The sequence below is a fragment of the Podarcis muralis genome, chromosome 2 (genome assembly GCF_964188315.1).
Source record: "Podarcis muralis chromosome 2, rPodMur119.hap1.1, whole genome shotgun sequence".
Classification (NCBI taxonomy): Eukaryota; Metazoa; Chordata; class Lepidosauria; order Squamata; family Lacertidae; genus Podarcis; species Podarcis muralis.
Genome location: NC_135656.1, coordinates 77,767,818 through 77,784,672, shown reverse-complemented (window position 1 = coordinate 77,784,672; position 16,855 = coordinate 77,767,818). Strand labels below are relative to the sequence as shown.

The following is a 16,855-nucleotide window of genomic DNA, read 5'->3' as shown; positions in this document are numbered from 1 at the left end:
CAAACTGGTACAGTGGTACCTCGGGTTAAGTACTTAATTCGTTCCGGAGGTCCATTCTTAACCTGAAACTGTTCTTAACCTGAAGCACCACTTCAGCTAATGGGACCTCCCGCTGCCACTGCGCCACCGGAGCACGATTTCTGTTCTCATCCTGAAGCAAAGTTCTTAACCCGAGGTACTATTTCTGGGTTAGCAGAGTCTGTAACCTGAAGTGTATGTAACCCGAGGTACCACTGTACTTGTAACAAATCAAACACTGTGACCCAAGGGACTGAAGCAGTATAAGGCAACAATGTGTAGGACTAATGTTAAATTCATTACAACCAAGAATAGGATAAATACATGTAGGATAAATACATGTAGAAAACAGAGAGAGCACTACTAAAAGTTATGGTGCATTATAGCAGTGACTAAGATGTTTGGGACACCATTCATTCATTTCAAATGCTACTTTTCTTACTGTATGCTTTGTGTTTTGGAATGAAGCTATACTAAACAATCCCCTGAGCAAGTTTGATGGTTTCTAGATCACAAGCCTATAGAGCAAACTGAAGACATTGGAATTAAGAGTTCTGAAAATAACACTGGGGATTCATTTTATACAAATGGTCTTCTAGGTGCTGGTAGCTGCCAAATCACTAGAATTCAGGGATAACCAACCCATGCTTTTCCTTGCTTGACTTTTCCTAATATAAATCTTGTTCAACTCCCTTTCACAGCCACAATAAGCACACAAAGGACACATGAGTACTAGTGGCCACACAAGCTTACATAATTTTTTGGTTTGTAAAAGCTATTTTAGGAAAGTAGGTCATGATAAATCCCATGCTTTACCTGTGATCTGGACTAATACAAGACAAACACACACAGTGACTGCACTGTAATATTCCTTTGGAGAAATGGCCCATAAAAATGTGTACCAGCTTCACCTGCAATATTACATCTTTCAAATGGTTTCCATGCACATACATTTCAGATAATGATCTTATTGGTATTGATTTATGGAGTCCTAACATTTCTTGATTCTCAGTTTATTGAAACCTCCCTCGCTCATGTGACAAAGCAGATTCTGGCAGCTAAGAGGCTTTAGTCTCATGACTTTCCCATAAAGAAATAGACGTATTTTCAAGCCACAGTAAAAACTGAACAAATGTGTCTACATAAAAATTGTTTTACTGAAAAGATCCGAGTGATATTACAAAGGTGAAACAGTATTTACAATATTAGTTGCTGAAATATCCAGCATTTCAGAAATCCAACCAAGTGGGTGTTCACATCGAGCTTTGAGCATGCTACATAAAGCTGTATTAGTTGTGCAGCGCTTCAGTTCTGCTGTGAAGTCAAACATTAAAAAAAACACAACAACAACACACTGCAACAACTGCCTTCAATTCTGTTCCAAATTTGTAGGCAATTAGGGTGAGCAGCTAAATATGGCTTTATCTAAATGCTGTTGTATTTTACTGAGACTGGAGAAGCATACTGGAATGCTAATTTCTAATTTAAGAGAAACTGAAAATGCCATATAAAGCAGAAATTAAGCAAAAAGGAAAGCAGCTAGAAAAGGACAACTCAAAGACAAGCTGGCTAGTTATTTTGAGTTTTGACTACTGAAGCTGAAAACAAAAAATTGTACAGAATAGGGCAGAGTAAAATGCTTGCAGTGTAATGTGCTTGGGGAAAGAAATCACCCTTCGTTTCCAGCATTTGTAAAGAGTACATCATTTTTGCAGAACCAATGTGCTTTAAGCAACTGCTCCCAGGATGCTTTAGGATGGATTATAAAACAGAACTGTCTCAACACACGCTACAGTCCTAGAAGTCTCTTAGCCTCTTCACTTTGAGCCATAAGAGCTTCACTGGCATACTTCTGAAGAAGTTCCATCTTCTTTCTTCGGACAAGAGCTTCCTCAATCTGCAGATTAAAAACATTCAGCCTTAAAATAAAGTACTAAAACTTCACAGATTGCAAATGATTTAGTAAAAACAGCTTATATGTACATGCTGGCAATGAAAAGGAACTACCTAATGAAAGCTTTGAAGAGAGGTGTCAAAAGATTATTGCTGTGGCCAAAGTCTGATGTTCCTTGACTTGTTGCCAGTGACTTTTAGGATGCTGTATCACCACTTTTCCAGAACTGATACAAACTCTCCTTGCAAAGATGCTGAGGTATAGGGGTGCATTCAACTAACCGGATGTGCTGTTGGAAGCCAGGGCAAGAACTCTCTCTAGTGCAGCAGCACAATACTTTCCTTTTTATTGCACATTATGCTCAGAACCTTCTGAATTGGGGCTGCAGAAAACCAGTTTACTGTTTCAGTGCAACAGGCACATTATGGTTTGCTGCAGCCCAGAAACAGAAGTTCTAATATACTGAGTGGGAGGAGCAATGGAATCCCAAGGCTCATTCTTGTAATACTTAAGCGTTGTTTCACATTGTTATGTCTGAACAACCCCTTTATAGTTATTGAAGTGCAAAATGATTCTCTTCTGAGATACAAATACTTTCTGAATCTTAGTCTGGCTTTATTTTTCAGCTACACTGTATAAGTTTGCTCCAGTTATTTCACATAAATTTGCAAAATGCACTAATGAAGTCAGGAATGACAGAGAAAACACGGTAGCCGCAAAAAGGTGCCACAAAATGTTTTTTCCTGGAGTAGGCCAATGTAGCTATTCCTCTGGAAGTTCAATGTACCTGTACAACTTTCATTTTCTATTTGTTCCTTACCTCTTGTTGTGATGGCACTGGGACATGAGCAATAAACTTCTGCTGACTGTCCTCTCCTTCTTTTTCCTTTCCGCTTTCTTCATCAGACTGCAATACATTTAGAATATTCAGTTTATGCAACCACACGCATCATGCCAGTGAAGAAATAGTCAATACCAGGCGCCTGCTTTTGTTCTAGCTGGACTGTCCACACTCCTGCCACAAAGCCAATGGCATCAACTGTCCTGTAGGAAAGAATATCAGGTGCTGGGCAGTAGACAGGAGTGCACCTTGCTCAGAGAAAGGGAAGCAGTTTCAATTCAGTGGGGACTGCTTCTTGCTCCCTGTGCTGTTCTTTGAGGTCACCTCCAACACAGGGATCACAAAGCCCTTTGCAATCTTCCCCATGCTCTCCTTTACACCTCCAATGTTGAGGTGCAAAGGAGAATGGAATACATCACAGAGGGCTTTGAAAGCCTCCCCTCATTTCTCCTTTCCAACTCTGATGCTGGAGGTGATAAGGTGAAGTGCATGCATGGAAGAAGTAAACGAAGGAAAGAAAGTCTCCCCTTCATTCCCACTCCCACTTTGAGAAGCGCTGGGTGGGGGGAGTCTACATCTTCCTGCTGCACCCATTTTATACAAATTCAGACAACACGCATTGGGCTGAGCTGCTTTAAAAGTCAGATTTCTCCAAAGCTGGAAAATAGGTGAGGTTTTTTGTTAACTACATTTCCTAACTTGATCAAATGCAAACTGACTAGCTTTCAAGTTCCATTATAAAAAGCCAAAGTGTTTTCTTTAAACCACACAAACACACAGCCGTAAGTCCACAGCAGGCTTCATGCATGCTCTGTGTGTAACCAGTACACAGCAGGAAGTACAGCCTAAATTAAGACTTGATTCATCTTGATGTTTCATTCCAAATTCAGAAACACACCCCAGCGTCTGACAGTCACATTTTATCCACGTAGCAAAGAAATTGCACTTCTCACATACATAAAGAGACCAAAATGCACAGACACTGAAACGGGCAGGCCTATCCAAGTTTGCTAATGTTTATGCCACTCTGCCTTTTACTGTTAATGAATTCTTCTACATTCATGGCATGCTGTTATTAGCAGGACTGAAACCAGCACAATACCTCATCATCATTTACTGCATAGATGTTTATTTCCTCCTCCTCTTCTTCTTTATCACCTCTTGCAAGCCGCGCTTCTCTCTCTGCTTTCCATTTTTCCACTGCTTCTGCAATAACTGGGCAAGTAAAAAAAGTAGTACTTTATATTTGGATTTTAAGAGGTTGACCAAATTCAATTCAAAAAGCACCAGCTCTTTCATTTCAGAGTCAATTATAAGAGTCAACTTTTGGTGAATCCACAAAAGTATTTATCAGTTTTTACTTGCACTGTTTGAACTTTGCTTCCTTGAGAAGGGAACAGTAGCATTGGAGAAGGCATTTAGAAGGGTACAATTAGCAGAAACATACGGCAATCCTACAAAGAGTTACGGGCAGGGTTTTCTCATGTTATAGTTACAACAGACTATCCAAGAGTGTCACTCAGTTGATAGCCTTCCGTCAGCTGAACAGTAAGGGAAGCATCCCTCCTGCCCGGCACCTTGTCCCCCATTTTGATTCAAGTCTGCAGCACACATTACTCAACTTTATCCAGATAGAAACTGACAGTGTCTCCCTCTAAACCTTGTTTACCTTTTACCCAGTGCTATGAGTTCTGAGAAAGCCTGAACTTTATTATACTTTAAAATGGTTTACTATACTTTAAAATGATTTGCCTTTCCTGTACTGTATGCATAAAGAATTATTTCAAGTTTATGAAGTGTGACTCCTGTTCACAAAAGCTAGGCTGACTTCACTAGCATACATTTGTATGTGCTCAGTTTTTAATACTATTTTTAACAACTCATTAAGGAATGAAGTAACCTCTAGGTTAGATTACGGCAATGTAATTATGGGACTGCCTCTGAAGATGGTTTGAAAACTTCAGCTACTGCAGAATTCAGCAGCCAGGTTGCTCACTGGGGCAAGGTGGTCTGAGAATATTACATTGATCCTGGAACGCCTGAACTGGCTACCAGTGAGTTCCCAAGCCCACAGTGCTGGTTTTGACCTACAAAGCCTTAAATGGCTCAGAACCACAAGCAATTCTGTACTGCTATAACATTTACAGTTGAGTGAGAGTAACACAGTAGGTTGGGGCAGCTCTGGATCCATTTCTAGCAGTGGAGATTCTATCAGGGAGTGTTTGTTCAAGATGGAAAATACTTTGCTGCAGGAAGTTTCAACCTCCCGGCTTCCTGCATTTATAGCACCATCTACTGTAGGCCAGGAATCAGGCAACAAGCAAGCTTGAGACCATCGTTGGAGCACCAGGGCAGAGTAAAAGGCAGGAAAAAAACTGGAAATTAGTGCTGTTGAAAACAAGCTACCAAAAACCAGCCCCTGCATATTTAAGAGTCTTTTCCAGCTTGCCAAACTTTGCGATATAGCTCCAGAACTGGGTGTTCCAGAGCTTGCTGCCAAATCTAGCTTTTCAGAACTGCCTAAAAGAGACCTGTTCAAACATGTCACAATTCACTGTTCTCTCCTTTAGCTGAAGTAAAATGTTCATACTTTCTGGATCATCATTTCTGCCTTTGGCAAAATAAATATTTCAAGCAAACTATACAAAGACACTTCAAAACCAGGGGCCATAGTTAGAAAGGAGAAATAGAATAATATAGGTATCTTAAAATTTATGTATGTAATTAAAAAAAACACTTGAACCACACCTGTTGTTCTATATGCCTTCTGTACAAACAATGCAAGCGTCTAGAAAAAAAGTGAAGAAGTTACTGGAAAACACAATGGGTTTACTAATACCAAATTGTAGTTCACAAACATATGCAAATTAACTTGGAAGTAAGTGTCATTGGGACCAATGGAACTTACTTCCGAGTAAATATTCATAAGTACAGACAGCTTGCATCATCATTTGATAGAGTAACAGGCTGAAATGAGAAGAGTACAGCAAGACTCAAAATTGTGAAATGAGAATGATACTTAGCTGAACACTAGGGCTTAGTCTCAGGAAATGAAAGGAAGGTTGATACAGCCATGGTGTAGGATCAAAGCACACTTGGGAAAGGCATGAACTTACTGCGGAGAACTGATGAATGCTACTTTCAGAACCATGTGCTACTTATACGCCAGTTTGTCATTAGTTGAACAGGTGTTGAATTTTATACTCTTAGATATGTAACAGTAATTCAAGAAGTTCTGCTAATTCCTGTAGAGATGTACAACTCTTCCCCACAATAAGGTCTACAGAGCATAGCAAGCCAGATTCTCATAATGTACAGCCTTCAAACCTCAAACCCCAGGTAATGTAGTATGTCAATGAAATGCTTCTGATAAAAGAATCTAAGTAAAATTACTAGCGTATTCATTTTTCAAAAGGCAATAACCAATCTTCTGAACTCAATAAGCAAAACAGCAGAAGATTTATCTTACTTAAAAGTACCAAAATGGTGGCAAGAAGGCAACTCTGTTGGGGGATAGTTCATGCCAACTTATAATGCGTTGACATAATCAACAGCAGCAGCTTAGTTATTTCCTTCTAGTAGCTCATCTAATTTTCTTGAGGCTGATTTCTTTCCAAAAGACTTGAATTAATTTCCTCTGTCCCCATGTGATTATCATCAGCATAACCGGAGATCTATTTATTGGAGTGAATTGCCAAAGAAGCAGATCCAGTTGAGGGAACAGATAAATTTCAGATGTATTTTCTGAATAAAACAAGACCAATATCACTAGTACGGACATCTGACTGCCTTTTAGGAGGAAAAAAACCTGCAGTTCTGTAGCAGAAAAGCTCCAATACTGATTAACTGATTTTTTTAATTTAATAATTTATATACCGCTTTATGCAAAAAAACAAAAACCCTCAAAGCGGTTTACAAAAGATAAAACTGTGAAATCAAGGGGGGGGGGAATCACAACCCTGTTTTAAAACATACAAGAGTTAAAACAGTAAAACAGATTAAAATTACCTCAGCTTTCTAAGCACCTGTGCAGGCTTGTCTAAACAGGAATGTTGTTAGCAAGCGCCAAAAAAATTAGTTGAATTGTCAGACAAAATTTGTAAAATAATAGCATCTGGCATTTGACTTTAGGGCAATATAAAGGTCATATCAAAAGCTTACTACAGGTTATTTTATCCAGTATAAAAAAGTGGATAACGTGAACAACAAGTAAACACAAGCTTGATTAAAACTGGCTTATAAATTGATCTGCAAATATTCAGTCAACATACAGTGGTGCCCCGCAAGACGAATGCCTCACGAATGCCTCACGAATGCCACAAGACGAAAGGGTTTTCCGTTTTTGAGTTGCTTCGCAAGACAAATTTCCCTATGGGCTTGCTTCGCAAGACGAAAATGTCTTGCGATTTTTTTTCGCTCACCCCCCCCCCTTTTTCTAAGCCACTAATAGCCTTTTAGCCGCTAAGCCGCTAAGCCTTTAATAGCCGCTAAGCCGCTAATAGCCGCTAAGCCGCTAATAGGGTTGCTTCGCAAGACGAAAAAACTGCTAGACGAAGAGACTCGTGGAACGGATTATTTTCGTCTTGCGAGGCACCACTGTATATTAACAGAATCTTAATTTGGGGAAGGGGACATACCTTAGTAACACATGCAGAAGGTCACACAGTCATAGATCCCTGGCATCTAATTATTATTTTTCTAAGGGTGGGGAGGGGGTGAAATCAAGCAGCACGTGATGGAAAAGACTGTGCCTCAAACCCTGCCATTCAGAGCAGTCAGTACAGGGCAAGACAGACAAACAGCCACACTCCTGTGATGTAAGAATCCACATGGAGAGACAGAAGCAACACTACTGAAGTATTTAATACACAGCAAATGCCAAAATGGAAGATGTGTCCTCAACGACTTGCCCACTACCGTTTCTTAAATAAGAAGCAGAAATAAGATCCTTTGAAAAGAACTGAACTGTTTTATAGTGGTAGCTTGGTTCTCAAACTTAATCTGTTCTGGAAGTCCATTCCAAAACCAAGGCGCGCTTTCCCATAGAAAGTAATGCAAAAATGGATTAATCCGTTACAGACTTTTAAAAACAACCACTAAAACAGCAAATTAATGTGAATTTTACCATCTAACAAGACCACTGATCCATAAAATGAAAGCAATAATCAATGTACTGTAGTATAAAATAAATAAGACAGTATTGAAGATTATTAGGGGGGGGGAATTCTTACCTGCACTGATGATAGTCATTTATCTATTTCCACAGTCACACAATCAATCAATCAATCAATCAATCAGTCAGTCAGTCAGTCAGTAGCTGGATTGGGTTCCACACAGTCACAAAAACAAAAGTGCCAAACTTAATCCGTTCCAGAAGTCTGACTGACTTTCTGAAATGTTCAAAAACCAAGGCGCAGCTTCTGATTGGTGAAGGTGCCCTGGAAACGATAGCTGACAACCGCATTGGATGTTTGGCTCCCGGAAAACGTTAAAAAACCAGAACACTTCTGGGTTTTTGTCGTTTGAGAACCAAGGTACCACTGTACTTCTTTGTCTTACAGGTAACTAGAAGCAGGGTTTCCTGTAAAAGACACTAAGCAAAGCAACAACTGATCCGAGGTTGACCATGCCTACCTTTCCTTTCATGTTCCTGCTCCAACGGTTCCAGGACACCATCATCCTCATCTCTGTAGCCATAGTATTCTGCATCAATAGCCTTCATAAGTTCAGCTCGTGTCTTCCTGGGAGGAGGAAGGGCTGAAGGAACAAATGCAAAGTCACTCTCCACCCAAGTAAGAGAAAATGGAAGCACATAGCTTTACCTACTGTGACTAGCTAGTCATTAAGATTCAACCAAATAGCCAAGGACACCTACAGTATATTCAAACCACTGGGTAAGGTAGGAAACATGCCAGCAATGACTGTAAGAAAGAGGAACTTCCAGCTCTACCTGGAGATACCAGGGCCTATTCCATCAATGTTTTTAAATTAAAACAGTAAATTTTAAATAAAAAATAAACAGTAGCAATTGCACTGCAATAATTGAGCAGGGCAATCAGTTGCATATGTATTTTCTCCTCCTCTTACCATTTGCATTAAACTGAGGGGAAACTACAGGAAAATAACTCCCAACACGTTTTACGGGAAAACGTGTGCTACTCTGTAAAATTTTATACTAGATTTAATTTCTCTATTCATAATATATAATGAATTGAAAATGATGTTTAAAATAACCTTTGTAAAAAACAACAACCCAGAAGCTTTTCTTTTGGGAATTATAGGGACAGAACTACCTAAATTGTATAGAAATTTATTTATGTATGTGACTATAGAAGCAAGAATGCTACTTGCCCCAAAATGGAAAGAAGCAGAAGTCCCAGCAAAGGAAGAATGGATACAAAAACTTATGGAATATGCAGAAATGGCTAAACTTAACAGAAGAGTAAGAAATCAAGATAACAAACTTTTTATGAAAGAATGGAAATGGTTTATTGAATAGTAACGGATAAAAACATTGGCAGGATTATTGTAATAACCTGCAGTTGCATAAGAGTATATATTTAAAGTAGATAATTAAATGAGCAAATTAAATGAATTTGGATATGCAGAAAGTATTAAAAAATAAATTTAAAGAACCACAGAAAGAGGGGGAAGGAAGTCAAACTTTGAAATGTTAAAATGATTGTAAAATTAATGAAATGTATAAATTTGAAAAGTATAAATAATTTTTTTTAAAAAAAGATTTAATTTCTGGAATGCATATGCCACATGCACAAAAATACTTACGTTCTTTTTCGAAAAGCTCTCTGACCCCCGGCAAATCTTTAGCAGCTCCAAAATATTTGTAACCCCTGTTTCCTGGAACTTCTTTCCCTTCATGATCAAGCATTTTGGGACCAATTCTCTTGAGGGGGAAGAAAGGGGTAAAAGCCACAGTGCTTAGTATTTCCTCTTGTGTGGCTAATTAGACAGAACTTGTGAGTACAGGCAGAGTTTCATGTGGTTAGGGCAGACCGAGATTGGCATGGTCAAATCTGGAGAACTTCACACAAACTATTTATAACATGGAAGACCCAACAATATATTTGAATTATTGAGTTACCTATGTGGATATCCACTTACACAAGTCTTAGAATAACTTGGTATGAGAATGGGTTAATTTCCTTCATGAGTGTAAATCAACCCATGATGAGCTAATCACAAGGTCAGCCAACGTAGTTGCTATGGTAATGGCCTAGTGCCCAGACTACATCTGTGATTAATATGTCAGCTCAGTACTCTGTTACTCTGTAGTTTATCTGTCTGTCTGTTAGTCATTTAGCCATGTTCAGTGTTATGTCTTGAATTGCTGAACTTATTTAAAGCAACAGAGATACCTTGTACTTGTAGGTATCTGTATCTGGAAAAGCCTACAAGCTGTATCTATCCATGTCCAGAACTGTTTTACTGAGCCTTATCTTCTGGAACAGTATACTATCTGAACCTTTCTCTGCTTCCATGTGGTGAATGGTATTGAGAGCCACTGTGTGGGTATCTCACCTGAGATTCCCAATGATAAGAACCAGGCAGTGGTTATTATTTATCAAATTATAACAGATAAATTTGTATTGTGTTTGCACTTTCCTACATATGGATCTAATAATTTTTATATACTTACTGCATAATCGGGTCCTCCCAGCTCCTTTATCCGGACTTCCCAGTGCCCCTTTTCTCTTAGGAGTTTGTTAATTTCATCATTCAAGTCACGAATTCTGAATTCACCTAAGCCAGCTTTTTTAAAGGAAATGGGGGGGGGGGGGGAATAGCTGTTTCAGTCATTGATATACATTCTCTATTCTGAATTTTTCCAGGTACTGTAGGACAATGTTTTTCAAACTATCTGATGTGGTAGACTGGCAATTTCTTTCCACCCCGCAATGTGCCAGGCAGGGAGCAGGGCCATATTTGATCCCTGAAGTGTCCTACCCAACCTGGATTGAGGTGGAGTTACCGCAGAGTAACAGCTGATGGCTCATGAACCAGCACCGATCCATGGAGCAGTAGCTCCTTTTATCAGTTCACTATCACAAGCCTAGACCTCAGAGCAGTGGCAGCTCTTCAGGGTCAGAGATAAAAAGAAGTCTCAAGTGTAAGAAATGTTAGTGAAAAGTACAATCTGCAGGCTCATAAGGATATTAACCCTGCCCCTCCATTAGGAATATTAACACCGCCCCTGCATTAGAAACTTACCATTTTGAATTTGTGCCACTTTCTTGGAAATTTCACCAATAATCTGTTTAAAGAGAGACATTATATGACAATTACTTTTTTCCTCAAACAAATCAGCAGCATCTATTTTAAGGCTGTATGACACAATCCCTTTAAAAAGTTTTTGTTTAATAAATAATAATTTTAAAGCTATTTATCATCATACAATCATTATTCAAAAAGAGCATTTCCAACATTTTCTCTCCCATGACTGAGAAATGGTTTCGCAGACAACCAATTTTGACAATTCATAGATTTAAAACTTTGGAACTGTTTTGTTAAACTACAACAGCTGGTTTGTAGTTTAACACAATGATGCCGTGGTGTGCATAGGCCTAGCTAAGCCACTAGCCAAAGTGAGCCCCTTGCCTCAGGTGGCAGACTGGGAGGAGGAACAGAGCATGCTCTTCCTTCCCACAGCTCCCCACCCACCTGTTGCTGCTATCAGCATGTGCAGACCAATTCCTGCAGGCCTGTCCACTACTGCATCTTTTTCGTTTACCATCTCCTCATCCGTGACAAAGCAGAGAAATACATGAGTACAGTCGTACCTTCAAAGTCGAACAGAATCCGTTCCGGAAGTCAGTTCGCCTTCCAAAACGTTCGGCAAGCAAAGCAAAGCACAGCACAGCTTCTGATTGGCTACAGGAAGCTCCTGCAGCCAAGCGGAAGCCCTGTCGGACATTCGCCTTCCAAAACAATGTTCAAAAACCAGAACACTCACTTCTGGGTTTTGATCGTTTTGATTTGTTCGAGAGCCAAGGTATTTGAGATCCAAGGTACGACTGTCTTTCAATAAATAGACAGAAGTTGGAACTATGTTATCAGGGGTTCATTTATATACTTAGAGGATTGTTATTCAGAATCCACAACAGCAAATACCTGCCGCCTCCATTTCTCAGCTTTTGGCAGTTCATTACATTCTGAAGCAAGAAAAGGCCTTCGCTCCTGTTTGAAACAAAGAAATATAATATGATTATGGTATCTTCAGATTTGTGTACTTTCTGTATTTTCACAGTCTGCACATACAGCCAATGCAACTCTCAACATTTCCTTCCCGATACTTTCCACATCTCTGTAATAGTTCCAAGTATGCACAAAGTAAGAGTCTAATTTCCTTTGCCTCACACTGCCATTAGAATATTGGTTCCTCCTTTTGTGCACCACATACAAACAACCTGGACACAGTGTGGCACTACCAGTGGCTGCTCTGGATTTCTGAAATTAATTTCCTTTTGTGAGTCAAAGCTTTCAGGAATACTGGAAACCCTTTTCTGGTCAAGCTGCTGTTGACCAAATATAAGGTAGCAAACATCTCTTTGATACAGGGCAAGTCTTAAATAAGACTGCTTTAGGGTCCATCAACATTTTTGAGGCACTTATTCCAAATATCTCTCTTGGGATTGAAGCTTCTCTCCCTCCTATTTCAACCCCAAGGGGGGGGGCAGATAATTCCATGTGTCTCACACTCAAATTCTGGAAGCCACCTTGACTTTCTAGCTGTTATTTTGAAAATTTAAAAATACATAAGTTTTCGGTTTCACACTGCTTTCTCACAAAAATCTGCACCCTAAGCAGTTTGCATGGTTGTTTTTTTAATCAATAATTCTTGAAATTGCTGGCATTAGGGGCAGTTATATTTTTTACAAGTTATTTTATGAGCCTTAACATGCAGTAAAAACTTTCCTAGGTGATATCCAACTACTCCAAGTATGATTAACACTTTATATCATCCCTAGCTTACAGGTTTAATGTAGGCTAACAAAATATCAGACAGTGAGTTCTTGGGTCAAAAATATTTACCCCTTTCCCCACTATAATAGAGCATGTCTGCCCTTCTGTCACAATAGAGGCAGCCATTAATTTTGCACTGCTGCTATTACCTTAATACTTTCTCTTGTCAGAACAGATGCCAAAGGCTGCTTTATAGATAAGGTGCCACCACTGCTACCCTGTAGTTTTTGTCTGGACAACCAAACTACAGACACCATTGGGGACATTTGACAGTTGAACAAGTACAGTGGTACCTCAGGTTAAGTACTTAATTCATTCCGGAGGTCCGTACTTAACCTGAAACTGTTCTTAACCTGAAGCACCACTTTAGCTAATGGGGCCTCCTGCTGCCGCCGCGCCGCCAGAGCACGATTTCTGTTCTCATCCTGAAGCAAAGATCTTAACCTGAAGCACTATTTCTGGGTTAGCGGAGTCTGTAACCTGAAGCGTATGTAACCCGAGGTACCACTGTATTTAATATTTAGGTGGAACTGGACTGTCTTGCCTGCAGTAGAACTCTGCTAACTGGACATTTCTGCAAGTACAAGTGGAGGAAGCAGCTCTGGGCAGCTCTTCTTTCTCCCTGTACCCCTCCCTGCCCCCAAAATGTTCCAGACAGTTGGACTCCCCAGAACAGTCAGGGAAGATGGCAAAGGGAGCTTGCAGGGTGAAGAAGAGGCAGAAATTACCAATAATCACCTCTTTCCCTTTCATCTAACTGGTTTGATGTCTATTGGAGAAGAGAGGAGCCTTTCCATTCATGGAATAGACACTCTGGATCCACCTCAATGAGAATGGGACAGTTTTAAAATCTAAAGGGGGGGAAACAGGGCTACAGAAGATGGGTGAATCTTCCTTACAGATTTTGGTAGAGGATTACACTCATGTTTTCCTGCCTTTCCTAAAGTTAACCTTCCTTTGCCCCATCACTCCCTTTGTCACTTTTAGCAGGACAGGTTGTTATTTTTTATATTTGTTTTATGCCGCAACCTGTCATCAGCTTGTGAGTGCAACAATACACAAACATAAAACAAAATGTAACAGCTTTATTGTTTTACAAGATAGAAAAGGCATTGATTTGTAAAAGTTAAAATGAGACATCACATGGCTGTCCATTGGTACAGCATGGTATCATGTGGAAGACTCGAGTTCATAATCACGCCAAGAACAAAATGCTCAATAGTTGATTCTCTAGTATGACAATTATCAAGGAGGCAAAAGTTTGGAGACTCACTTCCGGTTTCCTTTGCAGAATAATGAAAGATAAGCAGAAACATATGACCAGGTCAACAGTCATGTATTAATGCATCCGTTCCAATGTTCTAGAAGTTTGCCTGCTATGCTTGCATACGACTTTCAGTGGTCTGAGAAACCCTGATCTACCCCTACATTATTAGAAACTGCTCCTTTAATCTTCCTCCTCAGAAGCCAAACTGGTTTTCTGGCTTACCTTAACTTTTCCTTCTTCTAGCTGAGCTTGGCGAAATCTTGCCAAGGCCGTCCTAAAAGAAAGAAAGTTCCACGTCAAACAGACAATATGCAATCATAATACTCATAACTTATGTGTCACACATTTATATGATTTAGCATGGGCAGAACCAAACATAAGCCTTATAAAGAAATGGAGAAAATATTAAAACTGTGTGTTTTAAAAGGAATACTTTTGTCACAGTCTGAAACACCATGTCCAAAATGTAACTAATAAGCACAGGCAGAATACCAAGATTAACATATTGTAAGCTGCAGAAGTGCGAAGTAATGTTTCTTAAACGGTTATGGATCAAAGGAAGAAGACAGTTTAACTGTTATAATATGCTGAAAATATTCTCAATGACAAAATATCAATATTCAGACTACTTACATGGCCTTTTCTGCATTTCGAGCCTAAAATGAGAGAGTGGGAGAATAGGTTTTATTTGAGAATTGAATACCAGTAAAACATAAGTCTAGAGAATATTATGCAAAGATAACTGTAGAAACCTAGCCAATCAAGATGGTAAAAGGGTCAGATTTCCCATAGAGCCTTATTATTACTTCTTCTTCTTCTTCTTCTTCTTCTTCTTCTTCTTCTTCTTCTTCTTCTTATTATTATTATTATTATATTTATATCCCGCCCTCCCCTGCCGAAGCGGGGCTCAGGGTGGCTAACAACAATAAAATAATACAACATTCTAAAATCATTTCATTATAAAATTAATTCAAATCAAATTGATGGCAACCACTGGGCTAGATTGCCAAAGGAGGGAGTCAGGCTGTGCCCTGGCCAAAGGCTTGGTAGAACAGCTCTGTCTTGCAGGCCCTGCGGAAAGATGTCAAGTCCCGCAGGGCCCTACTCTCTTGTGGCAGAGCGTTCCACCAGATTGGAGCCACAGCCGAAAAAGCCCTGGCTCTGGTTGAGGCCAGCCTAACCTCTCTGTGGCCTGGGACCTCCAAGATGTTTTTGTTTGAAGATCGTTAGTTCCTCTGTGGGACATACCAGGAGAGGCGGTCCCGTAGGTACCCGTAGGTAAACTTTATAGTGCAGCAGCATCTAAGCCACATATATTATACCTAATTAGACAACCCTCTCAACACTACCGCCCACACATTGTGATGCACTATAGCTGATAGATCACTGTGAATGTTTCTAAAAGGAATCATTTGCTCCTTCCCACTTGCACTGGGAGAAAACAACTACCATCTCTGGCTCTTTATTACATCTGAACCAGGGACCACAGTTGGTTTCATTCTCAACAAATCCCAACTCATAGCCAGAATTTGCTTGTGACACGTGAATGGAACCATGTTTCCATTCACTTGAGGGTGAGGACTTTTTTTGCATCAGTAACCAAGTCCCAGCAGCTGTTAAGGTCTTCAAAAAGATAAAAAGAGCCAGTCAACTGTTTTGGAATATATAAAAAATGGTGAGGTATTAATGTTTCCACCATATATGAAGCTGAGACACAGGGTAGAAATCGTTTGATCATTAAAGTTAACTAAGCAGTTGAAGAATATGGACATTTATGCATTTCCCACTATAAAACGTGTTGCTTGCAAGTTTAATACAGATACCACCCTCAGTTTTTAGCCACACCAGTACAACCCCGCTGTCTGTTGCTTTTGAAGAACTCGTTTGGTCATAATGGGTTTGAGTGTCACTATAGAGAGGAATGAAGCAGAACTGATGGTGTGAAGTTACCCAGAGCCAAGAGATGACAGCTATGTGAAAATATAAGAGAGACTGCTGTGTGCATTTATTTATGTATGCAACGTGTTTAGCCATTTTAACATTCCAAAACAAAGTAGTAAGGCAAATACTCAGGAGAGACAGAAATTCAACAGGTTCAGCATCATTTCCAGGCACAAGAAGCTATGAAATGGTCTTACAGCAATTTTTGTCTATTGAAAATGTTGATATCCCACCCTTGCACTGTATTTGTAGCGCTCAGGCCAGCTTGCAGCAGTTAAAAAAAAAAAAAACCCCAATACCGAAATAATGCAGCCCCCCCCCCCAAAAAAAAGGGACACGGCAAACTACTGTTGCGAAATAAGTAAAGAGAAATAGAGGAAATGGGAATGAAGCCCCCGGAGGATGCCCAGAAAAGCACCGACTTGGCTGAGGCGCCGGGGGAGGGCGCGCGCGAATAAAAATACGAGAGCGCGCCCGCCCATTCACTCACCATGGCGGAAGATCCGCAGAAACGTAAAGCTACGCCGATCGCGGGGTCCGAGGCGGAAACGGCTCCTTGGCGGCAACGCGGTGCAGGCGCACGCGCGCAGCGGACACCGCCCCGGAAGAGGCTGGCCTTAATGCAGCGCGGGGGTGCTGCAATCGCAGCAACTTCCGGCCCTAGGTTTCAGGGTGCTTTTCATGCGGGGCGAGAAGCGATGGGAAGAAATTAATGAGGCAACAGCTAAGCGGGGAACGGGGCTAGAAAGTTCACAGTGCTCATTGAATTTGTATACCGCCTTTTGCAGTTTCTGCTGCAAAAGCGCTTGATTCCCCACCCCGCAGCAGGGCTTTTAATGCTGCATGATTTTGACTTCTGTTTGCTCTCCTAGCAGCAGCGGACCCAGGCAGACCCTGAGCCCCGATCGGAGCC

General features: G+C 40.3%; 1 protein-coding gene across 1 annotated transcript; it reads right to left on the bottom strand.

Moving 5' to 3' along the window:
- Window positions 1–1,155: 1,155 nt before the first annotated feature.
- On the bottom strand, window positions 1,156–16,591 carry ISY1 (ISY1 spliceosome associated protein). The gene is made up of 11 exons (XM_028718946.2): window positions 16,433–16,591; window positions 14,635–14,657; window positions 14,224–14,275; window positions 11,883–11,948; window positions 10,983–11,025; window positions 10,411–10,523; window positions 9,540–9,657; window positions 8,388–8,510; window positions 3,856–3,968; window positions 2,733–2,819; window positions 1,156–1,915 (listed from the first exon to the last, which is right to left on the bottom strand). The coding sequence occupies exons 1-11, from the start codon at window positions 16,433–16,435 to the stop codon at window positions 1,808–1,810; spliced, it is 849 nt and encodes a 282-aa protein (XP_028574779.1). The 5' UTR covers window positions 16,436–16,591; the 3' UTR covers window positions 1,156–1,807.
- Between the last annotated feature and the right edge of the window lie 264 nt (window positions 16,592–16,855).